Source organism: Hydra viridissima, unplaced genomic scaffold, assembly GCF_058129835.1.
Source record: "Hydra viridissima isolate aposymbiotic clone 2 unplaced genomic scaffold, HvirCarnegie_v1 scaffold_1, whole genome shotgun sequence".
Classification (NCBI taxonomy): Eukaryota; Metazoa; Cnidaria; class Hydrozoa; order Anthoathecata; family Hydridae; genus Hydra; species Hydra viridissima.
The window spans coordinates 12815733-12832927 of NW_028324300.1; the positions used below are offsets into that span (position 1 = coordinate 12815733).

At 29.9% G+C, this 17195-nt stretch overlaps 1 protein-coding gene across 1 annotated transcript in view; it reads left to right on the forward strand.

Moving 5' to 3' along the window:
• LOC149893399 (uncharacterized) overlaps nt 1-8050 on the forward strand; it is a 30750-nt gene extending 22700 nt beyond the window's left edge. The window contains exons 3-4 of the mRNA XM_090099130.1: nt 5637-6338; nt 7864-8050. Coding sequence (XP_089955256.1) covers nt 5637-6338; nt 7864-8004 — 843 coding nt within the window. The 3' untranslated portion in view covers nt 8005-8050. The remainder of the gene's footprint in view (nt 1-5636; nt 6339-7863) is intronic.
• The last annotated feature ends 9145 nt before the right edge of the window (nt 8051-17195 follow it).

The following is a 17195-nucleotide window of genomic DNA, read 5'->3' on the forward strand; positions in this document are numbered from 1 at the left end:
AGGTTGCTACAAAACAAGTTGATATTTTGTATTATTTATATCTATAGTTATACATGTACTAAAGTAGTTAAGTAAATGATCTCAATTTCTATATTATCATCAGCGTTATTTCTCAAAATATTAAGAATATCTAGCAGTATAAAATTAAGCTTAAAACTTGATTCTATTGTTGTTATCTTAAATAACTAAAAGGAAGTTGATGTGACTGGTTAGACGAGACCAAAAATTTTCGACGAATCTGACAGACTTTAGTATAATTTAATTTCTATTGTTTAAAACAAAAGATTTGCAACAACGCGCAACGAGCAAGGTTCGCAAAAAAAACAATAGGTTGCACGTCCATCTCTTATAGGTCCGTGGCTTATACTTAAAAAAGCGGCAAGTTTGATTCTTTAGTGTCTATAGTTTATGAGCACTTTTGTAAAAATAGCTCCTAAAGAAATGGATACGCATTACTTGAATGTTTAAACATCTTAGTTTTTGAACCTTAAACCAACTATGAACAAACTGTAACTCAGCCATAAACCAACAATGTAAAAGTTATAAAAAATCCAACTATCATCCAACCATAAAAATCAGAAAAAATTCAACCATCAAATCCTAACTCCGTGAATTTAACAATATTTAATAAGGAGCTTTTTGATCGGACAGATCGAAGAGATCCTTATTATTGATCCATAAGTTGATGAAGATGCAAAATACCGACCTATTACCTTTTCCTTTTCCGTTAGTATTTTCAAATTTCACTCAAAATATTTTCTATAAAACGTTTTTTTTGTTATGATCCCGCAGGATGATCCATCTACGGATCTAAACTGATTGGAACACAGATGTCTCACCAGCTGCCCATTGTTCCAAGCTCAAATGTTCATGTCATTTTTAGAACCTTTACACCTTTATACTTTTATTTACCTTCATACTTTTCCATCAAATATTTTTAATGAATACACTTTAAATATCAAAAAAAACTTCCTTTTTAATGATCTCACCTATTCCGTCATGTTTGAAACTACTACATCCACTTGGATAGTTTATTGGAAGTTTGCTTGCATTAAATCTACTTCCAACAACTGAAGAAATCTCTTTGCAACAACTTATCAGTCTCTGTCTCACAGATCAAGCCGTTAGTATTTTTTGTAATTACAACGAAACTAAAGCATAAAAGTCTTATTCAAATCAAGAAGGGGAAAACCTAGATGCACTGGTTTAATAAATACCAGCTTTGTCTTTTTCAAATGCATACATATTAGATTTTCATCGATGACATTGTTAGAATTAAAAGTTCGGTAAAGCGGCTAACCTCTTTGCTCGTTGTTACAGATGTTGATCGTTTATTCAAACATCAGAAAGATAAAAAGGTCACTAACTAAACTTTGTTTGACAGCAATTGTTTTAAGACCAACACCCCTGGAGCAATCTAAATCCATGCAGGATCATGGCCATGTGTTTTGCTTTATACGTCTCTGAAGTTCTCTAAAACATCAGGTGATTGTAACTCATCTAGTTGATTTTAAAAGTCATGTTATACTCAAAGAGTTTCCATTTTAAAAGGTTTCCATACTCTGTGGGAATGCTTCTAATCTTTCTCGTTAACATTATTCTCTCGTTAACATATATCTTTCTCGTTAACAATATTAACCAGTCTTGAGTTGAGTGCTTCATTTGATGGTACTTTATTTTTATCTAATTTTTCAATAGTTGTCTTAAATTCATATGGACAGAAATCTTTTCTTAAAAGTAAACTATTATCATCTTTATAATCTGACTGATTGTAATAATCCAATAGATATTTAGCATCACAGAGCTTTGCAGTTTTGGTTAAAGCTTTTGTATAACTTTCTCGATCGTGATTTTTAGCAGTTAATCCAAGCTTATACACAGGAGTTCAAAAGCTAACTACATAAGCCTACCACTTTAGGCTAGCTGTTTTACTCTTGACAATTTTTCCATTTAGGCTGACAGAATATAACTCAATCTTTCCGACTGTTTTAAATGTGAAAGCTGCCACTGACAGATATTGATACGTAATGATTATTGCCTTTCCAGAAAGGACTGTTAAAAACGAGCCAGTAAAATGAGTTACCTTTAACTGGCTCGTTTTTGACAGTATGGATTTTAAGACATGTTAATGATAAAAATGAACAACCTCTACCACATCCATGGGAGTTAGCAATGCTCTCAATTATATGATCAGCCAGAGCATCATATAACTCTTTTAAGTTCGCTCAGTCTAAATTCACTTCTATTATACAATAAAAATCAACACCTTCAACAACAACATCCCACTTCAAAATGCTAGCTTTTTGCATTTCATATCTCTAAATGAGCTTAACGTTTGTCATTGTATTATTTTCTAAGTAATAGGTCATAGTCACTCTTAAAGCTTTGATAAAACATTCAGGATCATCATGTATTTCATCAATACTTTGTTGTACTAGATCATTATTAACAGCAATAGCATTTGCAAACATTTTTAAAGCAGACTTTTCTTGTCTGATTGGAAATGTTCTTGAAAGAACCATTTCTTCTTTTCGCTTTTATAAGTCTCTTTATAATCCTCAACTGGCAAATCCAGATCATTTGTATTTTATTATATTTTTTTAAATATTTATTCATCTTCACCATACAGCCACTTTTAGTTTTAATATGAGAGATCCGTTTAAGTGGGCTCTGACTTCCTCAGATCTTTTACACCGTTCGGATCTGGTTCTTTTGCTGACCACGAATCGTTCTAATGCTACTTCTCTATAAACCTGATGCATCAGTCGTATCATATATCAATTTAGCTTACTCAGCCATTCTTAGTTTTGAATAGGTAATCAGGCAAATCTCCTTCGCATAGGAAGTTCTTGTTTCATTTAAATTTAAATCATTGTAATGTAGCATTCTAAATACGATCACCGAAAGTAGATTGGTAATGTAGACAACTCGAACGGTAGAAAAAATGTACTTAGTTGCGTTGGAATGCAAATCTGACAGCCGAATTAGTGCCAGTGGCGAATCTTAGAAAAATTCTATGGCGAAGAAGCATGAGATTGGTTACTGTTTGATCGTCAGACACTTAAGTAATTGCAGCGGTAAATCATGCAGTGGTTTTGAAGCATAATCTTCCTCCTAAATTCCGATAGACAATATATTCTTAAATATCCAAACTCGATCAGTGCCACGGCACTGAACTTAATAACTCTGGCAAGTGTATGGTCAAGCAGCAGTTTGACTAAATCGGTCACTACAAAATGGTACTGTCCCAGATTGAACGAACAAAATGCCTATCCACTTGGATTTGTAAAACCAAACGGTTTAACGCAACGGTCTCCTGGTGACTGCTTACCAATAGATCACCAAGGCAGTTTCAGTTTTCATCGTAAGTTGACTATTATGTAGATTCCGATTTCCTATTGACAGAAAAGTTCAATTAGTGAAGTTAGATTTTTAATTCCAAATGTTGGAAATATAGATAAGCAAGAAGAAATTGGCACTAGGTGTGCGATTGAGCGCCGACAGGTAACAGCACTCGTTATATCTGAACTGACGAGTGAAATTAAGGAGTTATCAATAAAAAGTCATTTTACTAAATCTTTAACTTAAATCATTTCAAAAAGTGACAAATATTGTTCCAAATATTTTACGGATTAATTTACAGTAAAAAAAAGAAATACAAAAAATTTTTATTGATTAAATTGTTCTCAGTTGTTTAAAGGAGGTTCCTAAGGAAGCAAGTTAAATCAAAACCATCAAGACAAAAAAAATCCTTTAATTAGATAACCAAAGAGATTAGTAAAAGAATTGTTGGTAAGAATAATAAAACCTAATAGAATCTTTGCAAACTTAAACTTAAATGAAATAAAAATAACAATTGCTTGAAAAGCAACAAGAAAAAAGCATTATTGTGTTGTTTTGACATTTTTGTCAGAAAAACGCTTAAATAAATAAACTAAACCACAATAACTAAGAGAAATATATATGTATATATTCATTGGAGTAGCAACTGCAACACATTCATCACGACTTAAATTTTGTCTTGAGCGCTGCTTTGCAAACAGATGTGTTGTTCAGATGACAATTATCTTTTCTACTGTTAAAACAATTTAAAGCAACACATACTTTTTCTTTAGAAGTGATGTTTAGTTATAGCAAAACATGCTACTAAAGCAAAGCTCCTATAACTTCAAAACTAAATAAAGGAAATGAAAAAAAACCCTACTAAAGACGTAACAATAAACATTATTATCATCTTTGTAATTCATAAATCCGGGAAATACACAATATTTTTCAAAAAAGTAAGAATTTATGTGTTTTTTTGCGATTAAATGTATGTATGTATTATATATATATATATATATATATATATATATATATATATATATATATATATATATATATATATATATATATATATATATATATATATATATATGCATGTATATATATACACACACATATATATATATATATATATATATATATATATATATATATATATATATATATATATATATATATATATATATATATATATATATATATAAACTTGCCTAAAAATATAAGTTAGGAACTATTTAGAATAAATCAATATTTTTTGGTATTGCGTTAAATTTTTTACGAGCACGGGTAATCAATTTTAAATACTCATTGCGAGGGGATGGTCATGGATTAATTTATTGTATGCCATTAACCGTAAGATCATTATATTAGTTTCAATCAAAATTACTTTTGTAAATGCCAGTCGTATCAAATTTAAGTAGATTCGTCTTAAGTCAATATACACTTTTTCAGACATTTTTGTATTTTTAATTATAGGCGATCAAGAAGACATAAATGTACAAAATTTATATATTTAAATAATTCTCAACACATTCGAGATTTTTGCAGCAATTCTGCGTTTCCATTACAATGACTTCATATACATTCATAGATAAATACACATAAAACTTACTGCTTTCTAAAAACAATAAAGCTTCATTTCTATTAATGCTTAATAATAGAACTTATGAAAACCATATATATATATATATATATATATGTATGTATATATGGTTTTCATAATCCTCTTGTTTGTCATGTAAACGTTTAATCAAGCCATTTGGTTCGAGATTATTGCAAAACATATTGCTTCTAATATTAATATGTTAACGAGCTACTTTTTCTTTCGAAAGATTATGGTATTGAGATATTATAAGGTTCTACACCAGCGAACATAGTTAATGAGAATTAAAAAGACTATCAGAATTTTAGGTTCTAATGCATAAAGAAATGGCTTTTTATCTCTCACTTAAGTAAACAACAGAAAGTTCGGAGAGTTGTTATAAAACTATTAAAGGATGCGGGGTTCAAGAAAATACTAAGAAATCTAAAGTTCCAAAAAAACTTGAGATAAATAGATTTGATGTTACGACATTTTTTTTATAATCAAATGAAGTTTTTGGATTAAACAAAGCTTACTTTTTTTAACAATGAGCCTAATATACCATAAAACAGATTATGGCTTTGGTTTTATCAGATGAGAAAGCTATTCATTCCAGAATCGAGCATTTAATATCAGGATATTATAACTTAACAAAAAGACCAAAATTCAATAAAAAGTATTAAGCCAGTATTAAAATACCCAGTATTGAAATTCAGTCTATATTTATTAGGGCCAAGCCTATATAAAAAGATTTTCTTTACAGGCTAAGTTTATTAACCAAAACTTACCGACGATGTTTGGAGCAAGAAGCATGGGCTTTTCGTGTTTCGCTTTGATATATATTGCTTCTTTTTGTTTTGTAAAAACTGATTATGAAATTAAACAAAATATATTTGAGAAATTAACTTCTGCGAATTGTAATGAATTCATTAAGATCTGCAAAAAGTCATGTGTAAAAGTACGCAGTGTTGAATGTGAGACAAGCAAGCGTGGTAAAAAAATATTTATCAAAAATGACTGCTCATGCTTATGCAAAGGTAATTCAAAAATTATACCTAGCACTGTTCGAACAACAACAACAACCACAACAACAACTACAACTACAACACCTGTAACGTCTACTGACTCTTTTTCTGAAACTCTTCTCCAGTCTCACAACTATTATCGAAGTTTACACGGAGTACCACCTTTATCATTAAGTGAGGACTTGATTAACAAGGCGCAGGAATGGGCGGATTATTTGGCAAGTACTGGGATATTCGAGCACAGCAAAGATCAAGATTCTGGTGAAAATCTCTACTCGGCCTCCGATTCAAGTGGTGCACCAACCGGAGAAGATGCTGTAAAAAGTTGGTATGGAGAGATTGATGATTGGGACTTTGAAAATGCAAAAGAAAAGTATGGAGGCGCAGTTACGGGACATTTTACACAAGTAAAAAGAATAATTTCTTTTTTTCCAACATTTTTTTATTTAAGTTATAGCATTACTGTCTCGTTTTAAATTTCAACTATTAAGTCTTCGAATACTTATTACTTTATAAGTCGTTTCTATTTTTGCATGTCTTGTTTCAGGAGACCTTCAATAATAATAATAATAACAATAATATAATAATAATAATGATGATAATAACAATAATAATAAAAACTTACTTAGGGTAAGGCTGCCAATATTGTACCCGCTAAGACAAAACTAAAAAATGTAGGTAATCTACTGAGTGAAAACATGGATTTTCAAATGGATTTCATAATTTAGGGATTGTTTGTTGTAAAGACGTTAAAAAAACTCAAAATTTAAAAAGCGTTAAGTCTCGAAGAATCAAATTAAAAAAATAGCGCTAAGAGTACAATTAAGAAAACTAGATCCTTAATTGTACCATTAAAATCCAATATTGTACCACTTTCTTGATTTCAATTACTTTACAGCTTTAATAAACTCTATGCAACTTGAATTTTAGTTTTCTTCTGGAAAATGCCGAAAACAGTTATCCCCACATATGGTACAATTCTTATTTAAATTGTATGTTTACCAATGGGTTAGCTAAGATTAGAATAGAGGAGGAAGGTAGGTATTAAAGATAGTTATACTAAATAATGTAAAACAACATATACTATATCTGTTTTAAAAACAACCACACTAAATATTGAGATACAATTTACGCAACTAATCTAACATTCAGTTAATTAAAAAATTTGCCGACTAAAAGTAAAATATTTTAAAATTCTAGGTATTTATTTTGAATTTAGATAAATTATTCTTTAACATAAGTACACTGAACAAATCATATCTTCTGCTTTTTTTAGTGAAATACGCTTTTAGCCATAAAAACCTAAAATAAGAAATCTCCAATAAAAAACCAGCAAGAGCTTACTCTGGCCTTAAGTAAGTTGGATGACAAAAAAAACAGTTGACTACTTAATTTCATTCAGCAAAGATAAAAAATAAGTTAAAAAATTTTTTGTGGGTTGTAAAAATAACGAGTTATGTTAAAAGTACAATAGAGGCATCGGTACAATATTAGCAACCTTACGCGAACTTTGTTAAAAAAGATAGCATTTTCATTCTCTTACCCCCAAGAATTGAAACAAAATACTGGAGAGTGTAATCGACTTACTAAGTTCTCTCGCATGATTTCGTAACTTTATATGTTTGAAGATATAAATCATTTTAAACTTGCTTCAAATGACTGATAGAACTTTGTCCTTTTAATTTGTTATTTACGGAATTACAAAAATTCGATGTTTAATTGATTACTTTTAGATACCAAAATCTAAATAATCAACACAGATTAATTACCAAACTTTATTGCTTTTAATTTTATTATGAGTATATCCTTTTTTTTTACCAGAGTGTTTTTTGTCATTTATACTTTAAAAAAATACTCGTCGAAAAGTTTTGTTTTGGCATTTCTTGCGTTTATATGCGCAATTTGTTATTCTTTTCTAAATGATTATTTCAGGTGGTATGGAAATCAACTTCAAAACTCGGATGTGGTCGTGCTTATAATGATAACACCGTCTATGTAGTATGTAACTATTGGACACCAGGAAATTATGATGGAGAATATGGCGAAAACGTAATGCCACTTATAAACAAATGATTTTTTTTTGTATTAACAAGTTTTTTTAAGCAAACTCTTAAATTTTTTTGTAGTGTATTTTTTATTGCACCCCCATTGAGTAGCAATATTTTAAACATGAAACTTTTTTATGATGTAAACATTTTAAATTTTTCTATCTATGTATGCTATGACAAGAAAAAAAACAAACATAACGTGTAAACTTTTTAAAGAAGTCATCACAGGTGGATTACATGCACATGTCATGTTTGCTAACAGTGGCTCAGACACTCATCTTGTCAGCTCATTTTTCTACCTTTTTTTAAACCTATAGAACCAATCGATTCCTGATTTGCTTTGCTGAAATGAATGCTCACTACCAATCCTCTACAAAATAAACCAGCACAATTCACTGCGTTAAAAAAAACATTAACGCAATGTCAAGTTGCCCGATATTCTTGAAAATGCTAATATTAAATAAGTATGAAGGCAGATTTACAAAGGTTGAGTGGCATATAAATGGCATATAAAAATTGACAAATACTGAAAAAAAATTTGCAGTTTATCATACCAAAAACAGAAGTTTTATTAAAGTTCAAACTGAGCAAGTAAACAGGGCAATCCAATGACCGAATACAGTTCACGAATACCACTTGATACTAAAATTAATTTTGGAGTTGTTTTACAAATTCCCAAATAATTTTGAATTCACAATTCAAAAGTAAATTTTACAATATGAAAAAAAGTTGTTGTTATATTCAATATTTGGTCAATCATTTTAAACAAAAACAACAAAGCAAACCTGTGGGTTTTACAACTAAAACATAAATTGGTTTTTATGTTTTAAATTCAAAACAATTAGAAAAAATGCCTCTAACTATGTGTTTTCTGCCCCATATTTTATACAAACCTAGACAAAACAAGCACCATTTTGTATACAAAGTACACACAAATGTGAAGTCTTACAACCATAGAATCCCATATTCACTAGTCACATGATACTATTACTAAATTAGTTATTTGATGTAACTTTGAATCTTTAAAAAGCATAAAAGCCACAAAAAGCTCCTATATTTGGGCCGTTTTTTCAAAGGCGAGATTCCTATTTTAAGAGCTGTATCTTTACGCAGATAAAAGATATCTTGCTTCTATTTTTTTTGCCTGAAAGATACATGTCAAGGCTTCATTCTATTAAATTTTGAAACTTCCTTAGTCGATAATAAGGTTAGAATAAAAACGTAAACCATCCGTTGTCTCTTTTTTTTAGGGAGACTTTTAGTGACATACCCCATACTTTATGTCCCTGAGCACAAACCACAAGTGTTAAAAAGCTGCTTTTTCGTCATATTATAGCCAATACATATATGTAAAGAATTTTTGATGTTTTTTAAAAAGTCCATATCTCAAAAGTTAAAAAGAGCGAAATTGGTTTACAACGGGGCTCCAAGTGCGATCAGTAACGCAAAATTTTATAAAACTTTAAATGTGTTTTTCTCGTTTGGCTATAGAGATTAGATTTTAATTTTTACATCTGGTGGTAACTGAGACTTTTCAGGTTAACGCCCCATCGGTCAATTTTTTCGTCCTCAAATTTGAGATTGGGACCAATTTTGGATAGTTGTGTATTTATAAAAAGATGTGTCAAAGTTCCATTGTTCAAAAATGCAACTCTATGGTTTTTTGCGTTACTTAATAAGCGCATTGCGTGTGTGTATATGTATATATATATATATATATATATATATATTTATAAAATCATATATATATATATATATATATATATATGATTTTATAAACTTAAATATTGATTTTTGCCTCGCAATCTTCAACAGTTTTTAGAGTGTATCGCGGTTTGTATGAAGAGTTAGGTTGCCTCCTTACTTATCCTGCGTCCGATTGACTAAAGTAAAATAGTAACAGGACATTTTACACAGGTAAAAAGAATGTTTTTTTTTTACCAATTTTTTATTAGTAATTTCATTCCTTTAACTCCGGGTTTTTTTCCCTCTGTTATTTTTGTAAAATAAGTTTAACTTATTTAATTGAATTAGTTAAATTAATTAATTAAAATAACTAATTTATTAAAATTAATTAAATTAATTAATTTATTAAAATTAATTAAATTAATTAATTTATTAAAATTAATTAAATTAATTAATTTATTAAAATTAATTAAATTAATTAATTTATTAAAATTAATTAAATTAATTAATTTATTAAAATTAATTAAATTAATTAATTTATTAAAATTAATTAAATTAATTAATTTATTTAAATTAATTAAATTAATTAATTTATTTAAATTAATTAAATTAATTAATTTATTTAAATTAATTAAATTAATTAATTTATTTAAATTAATTAATTTAATAGTTTGATAAATTATTAGTTCAGATTTTTCTAAGTTCAGATCGTTAAGGCGCTGACTCTTAATTGACAGTATTCCCAGAGAACTTAGCCGACCCTGAAATATTGTGCTACGCAAGTATGTTTTAATTAACTTTTTTTAAGTAACCGGAAGGGGAAAGTACAACAGGCATGCCTTAATAACTTTTGAGAAGGTGGATGACAGTTCTGAATTCTTAATTAGCAGAAAATCTGCTAACTCACTGACTGTCCTAATGTCGGCCAGTTTCACGCCGAGCGTTAATTTCAATAGCATCATTTGGTCGCAGAGTTCGTCAGAAATATCATCAGCGTACTCCTTCACAAGAACATTAACAGTTCCAGCAATTCGTCGACACTCTTATCCATTATAATCTTTGATTTTATGCATTGGAAAAGTGCGTCAGTATCTCTCAGGGACTGGAAGCGCACGTTCAGCAGGCTAGTGGTTATGTCAATAATAGTGTTGAACACTTCAACCTGAAAGCGTCTCTCAGGCGAATCAAGCTTATAATCTCTCGAAAGTTAGTCGAAGAACTTCTTCATGCGGGAAACCCGTTTGTTATCAGTAAAGTCGCACTTGATGCCCCAACTCTTGGCCAGCACCTTGGCGCTGAATAATGTTGTTTCACAATTACTTCGCAGAGCAGTCATGTCACACATCAGAGTTACGACTGAGGAAAAGCATTTAAAATATTTATGCAACTATGCGACCTTACACTTTTCCTCACTATTCTTCCCACTGAGTGATAACAAAGTCAACAGCGTCATGACGTAAACGAATCGACTATGAAGAGCGATCAGAGCTTTATGATGTGATTACCGAAAAAATTCCTCAACTCCTTAACATTTTTAACAGCGTTCCTTAATCGCCAGATTTAATATGTGCGCAGCACAGTGAATATATTGGGCATTTGGTACACTCCACTCCTGTTGGCCGCTCCGTCATATACTTGTCCTCTAATTTTGCAAATTTCTGTGACGCTCTCTATTTCTGCAACGATGGTCGCAGTTAAATCTGCTCTTTTTTGGCTTTCGACTTCGCTGAAGTTTAATAAAGACTCTAATGTTCAGAGCGTCTGGCATTCCGTCATTACTTTCAACAACTGTTACATAACGAAAGACTTTCTTCAGCTGATCAGTTTTCGATATATCCATTCTAGTGTCCATAATGACCCAAACAAATCGCGAGGTTAGAATTATTTTGTTCTATCTCCAAGTTTAAATGTTAGGAGAAAGTTTTTGATTTTTTTCTTAAAGTAAAAGTTATTTAAAATTTTAGCTTTAATTTTTAAAAAAATAATAACTTATGTTTAAATAATTTATGTTTGAACAAATTATTTAAAAAAAAAATTGTAAAATTGAGCGTATTTTAAAAGCAATCATTACTTACTAAAATTAGTAACTCAGTTTCTCCCAACTTTTAAAATAGGAGATAGAACAAAATAATTCTAACCTCGCGAAATGGAGATTCAGTAATTTCATCTAAAATCTGCTGCTTCGATTTTCGATGATTTCTTTCTGAATGTATTCAATAAGATATTTAGTTAACTCTTTTTGCTGTTTCAGTAGTTTCTTGAGCACAGGTTCATACCTTGAAATCAAATCAATAAGTTGTAGGAAATTTCCATGTAAGACTTCATCATCATCCTGCTGGAGGTCACCACGAAATCCCAGATTGCATCTAGATAGTGTAATAATGAGATGCACAATGCAGTCCAGTACGAGCCGCCAGAATTTTTGGTCTTCGATTATCTGTTTATCGCTAAAGAGATCCACAGTAGCGTTACTCATCCAAGTATTTACCTCACAAGCATCGACGTGTGTTTCCGAGTTCTCACGCCTTTTGATATTGCGCGACAGATTTTTCCAATCATTTGTACCTTTAGTCCAAGCATGATTAGGTGTTTCGCTAGAAAGCCAACACAGGGTGCAGTAGCACTTGACAGCAACTGCACTATAAGACAGCCATATTCTTTGTAATAACAACCCAGACTTTGTGTTGCGTTTGCAGAAATACTCGCTGAAACAATGACCCTTGTTGACACCTTAAGTCTGTTTTGGAAATGGTCTCTTCGGTTAAAGTAAACTAGCTTTGACAATAAGTTGCTTCTCAAAAACTGTAAGAAATTTTGTTCCGAAATAGACAATGTTGGTCGTTGGAGGAAATTTTATATCTGATTGTTCGTCAGAATTCTGACCTGTAGATGCACATTCTTGTTTCGTCATCTGAGCCAATTGTGCACTGTCGTTATTTTCTTTCTTTGACTCAGTGTCCTCTATGGACACGCCTTCCTGGTCTTCTTCATCCTAAATTTCTGAAGATACGACGGTGTTTGACTTTTGAGAAGACAAATTAGACGATTTAGGCTGAGCATAGAGATAGTTACTGACTTTTGGAATCATCTTCAAAAGTTCGCCTTCTGTAGTTTGCTTCTCCTAATCAAGTTTTCTGCGTGCAGCACCACCAAGCTTTAATTTGCCAGCGTAGAGAGACAAGATCACTGTCGCCGTATGCTGATCTGTTGCTGGTCTCTAACGTATATATATATATATATATATATATATATTTATTTATGTTTATATATATATATATATATATATATATATATATATATATATATATATATATATATATATATATATATATATATATATATATATATATACGTTAGAGACCAGCAACCATTCCCACGGTGTAGGCCTAGTAAAATAATAAAAATTTGACATACAAAACCAGCCGCTCCACAGCGCTTACAGTATTCAGACTTTATAGTACACTTTTTTTTTAACAGGATTTATTTATTCAAATTACGCTGTAAATTAATTATTGGCATCAAAACTAGAATTGTTTACGTCCCAAAAGACAACAACAATTAAGTCATCAGAAAACTACTTCTGTCGCTTGTAAAATAGTAAACAAAATATCTATCGCCTGAGTGAGTGATGTGAATATGTGATAGTGATGAATTATGCTCTTAATGATGTCTGCCACCATCACAATTTATTCAATTGCAATGGGTTCAAACTCAATTACTTTGAATATATGACTGATTTGAATAAATTGAATCTAATTTATATAAAAATATTTTATTTAAACATATTCGCATAAATAAAGCGCCTGGTTTCTAGGCACCCCTTCGGGAGGTGGCTACCTCCACTGCCTCCCGCAGTTTTTCCATTGGTTGAGGCGCACTTGCTAATGCTGGGTAAATATTTGATGAGACTCTTGAACTTCTTGTTTAATCTCCATTTTTATGTACCAAAAATATTTTTCGATTCGTTTTATTAGAATGATTTTTCCAATCATTTTTCGTAATATTACACGAAATAGTGAAACAAACAAATCCCATCATTTTTTTTTAACAGAAGCATCTGAAGCATCATAAGGTACTTAAATTGTTTTGTATACTGATAGTAATATTGTCAACGCTTTCAGATAGAATTTTGCTTTAAGACACTTTTTTCTTTTCCAAACCTGTTTCAACACTAACATTTATATTTCCATTTACATTGTTGCACTAAAACACAATCATATATCCTTGCTTGAACTCGCCAAAATTGTTATATGTTTGGCAAAAATCTTCGATGAAAACGGAAATGTCTTAACAGCAGCCTTTTCCTTTAGTTTGATTCGGTACCTTAAAAACTGTATAAAGTTATGATTTTCTTTTTTACTACTGGAACGAAAATAAGTTTATGAATAAGAATAATTTTTATAAAAACATATGCAAAATATTTTTTTGATCTAATAGATTTTTGTCGAGCGTGCGAGACCATTTTAAATCTTAAATCAGAAGGATCTTGTGAATCAAGCTATTATTCATATAACTAGTACTAAACCAAAAGGTTATGTTGTCCCTTTCCTAACATTCAAATTTCTTTTCTTAGTTAATTAAAATCCATCACCTACACAGTTAAAGAGGGCTCACTCGCTCACCAATTCCAAATCCTTTGCATGGATTTAAAAAAAACCTCCATCAGTTTAAATTTGATAAACACAACCACCCTTTTTAAGGTGTAAACTGTTCTTAATCAAATTTTTCAGCACTGGATATTGCATGATCGAAATTTACTATTTGAGAGTAAATAAATTCATAAACAAGCATTTTATATAAATCAAAATCTTTTTAAAATATAATTTTTGTAATTAGTTAGGGATAATTTGTCGCTAATAGCAGTCCCTTTCCGTTATACAAATTTCCTTTCTTATTTAGAAATAATCCAATACCTACACTGTCAAACTCCCCACCAATACCTAATCCTTTATATGGAAATATAACCCTTTTCCATTAGTTTCAATTTGATAAACACGACTACCCTTTTTAAGGTTTAAACCGTTCCCAATTAAATTTTTGAGCATCAGTACTAGCAAGACCATATAGAATCCCAACTCCAAGTGCTAGTAATACAGTTTTTGCAATAGTTGGTAGAAGACTAGCTGCAAGGCCTGCTATTGCGCCCAAAAGACTACCTTCCACTTTCAAATTATTAGTTACATAAGTTTTTCTCATTTAAATAGTTACTCTATTGTCGCTTTTAAGTGATTTTGTAATTTTTTAAATTTACTTGTGCACTCTAGTATTTCTTATTTTTGTCAATGGAGAGTTAAATTTAGTTTTAAATTATGTTTTATTATTAATTCAATTTCGCTTAATCTCTTTCAATAACTTTAGCATTTTCACATCAGTTTCCATCCATTTTTTATTTTTATACAAGAAAAAAATTTTAAATTATTTTTTTTGTTTACTAAAAATAGGCTCCGGAAAATAAAAAGTATCCAACTCACATCTTTATTTTCCATGGCTTAATTTACTAATTTGATCTATACCGACGAAACCTTTATAGTTTCTTAAAAGCTGTTTTTCATAATTTCTTAAATTCGTTTGTTAATTTGTCTTGGCTTAAGGGATCATAAAAAAGTGATTTTCACTTTTTGCGTCTTGCGGAAATACATAAATAAAAGCTTGTATTCTCAAGTATAATGTGTCTTAGAGATTTGAAATAATTCAGCGCAAGATAAATAGTTAATAATTTGCATTACTGTGTCCACCACGAGTGTAATACGATTCAAATTTATTTTGACTTTTTAGTAATAAATTGTCTAAAAAAAATGACTAGGTTTTTATTTTTGTCACGAGGATCTGAAATTTCTACTCCAGAGTCAAAAAAACTGTATTTCAATATCCCATTTTTCACTACATTTTTTAACTTCGTTGCCTCAATAAATGAAGGAACATGATCGTATTATTGCTTCAGTATTATCAAAAAGTTGAGATATAGTATCTTTTGGCATTTTCTCTTCAAACGCTTTCCTTAAAATTTGATACTCAGGTTGAAAAAGGTTTCTATTATAATCAAGCCATCCTAGGTTAATTAGCATGTTAAGTGACAGCGTTGTTTTCCCATATCCAGGTTTGCCAAATACTAGTTCTCTAATACTCGAACTAACAAAGGGCTATTTTCTCCCTCTTGAAACATCATTCCACGAATACTATATAATGTTCATTTTTTACATGTATGAAAATTGTTTTAAATTTCTAAAAAAATTATGTGAAAATCATTTAAAAAATAAATATACTGAAAAAGATAAAAAAATATAAAATGATTCATCAAAATTTAAAAGCTGGTAAAACTTTACAACTGAACAAACCTCTATCTAAATTGAGTTGATAAAAGTAGCACAAGATTTGAGAATAGCAAATTCTAGAGGAGTATATCTACGCTATAAGCTAATAAAAAAGCTTAGAAAATCTTAATAAATATTTTTTATCAATTACTTTTTACGTTTAACGTTAGGTGAAACGTTTAATGTTAACGTTCTTTTTTTCGAATTTTATAAACGAAGTTTTATTTAAAATGTTGTTTTTTATTTGTTGTTTACTTTCACCCAAAATACAAAAAAGAACAATTTTTTACATTGGTTTTGTATGCTGTATTTTTAAACATCGTTAAAGAACGTAAAGGTTTCAAGAGTTAATATGGCCATTGAAAGCTTAAAAGTGAGAAAAATAACATTACCCAAAAAGTTTGTCAACTTTCAATCACAACGGTCAACATTTAAAATACCACTATGAAAATGAACAAAAACATTTCTGGCAAAAACAGTTCTTTTAATCCCTTTATTAAATTCTGATTCATTTTACAGCTTTAGCATTTTACATATTAGATCATGTTACTCGTGAAATGAAATCAAAAAATGAAACGGTGCCTGATAATTTATGATTATATATTTTGCATTTCAGTGCAACCTATTTTAAAGAAGAAAATCTGTGAGATAAGAAGCAATCAGCTTTTAATTTTAACGTTTGTTCAAGAAACGTTATAAGATGCTGGTTAAGAGAATTATGATTTAGTTAAATCAGAGTCAGTATTCATCTGACTTCAATTACTGACACTAATTCGTCAATATTCGTCATAATGTATTTGTCAAAACGAATTAGACATGTTTTCGTCAACATTTTCGTCATAACGTTTTTGTTACAATGTATTCGTAAAGTGTTACGTCATACGTTTACTTGGAACACGGAAGCTGTCATGTTAAACCAACATAAAAAGTAGCTTTAAGAAATAAAAAAATTTTTTGTATTCAATTAAAAAAACTTTTTAATGGTATACAGCAATGTAAATTCTTTTAAAACCTAAACTTTAACTTTTTAACATTAACAAATTGCTGCTGTCACGATTTTACTATCATATTTAAACAAACTTTTTTTTATCAAAGTTAAAGTAATTTAAAAACGGCCATAATATTGACATTTTTAACATTTGTTACATTTTTTAGTAATAGAGTAAATGCTGAGAATTTAAAGTTTTTCTGGAAGTTTAGTTGATGTTTATTTTCTTTC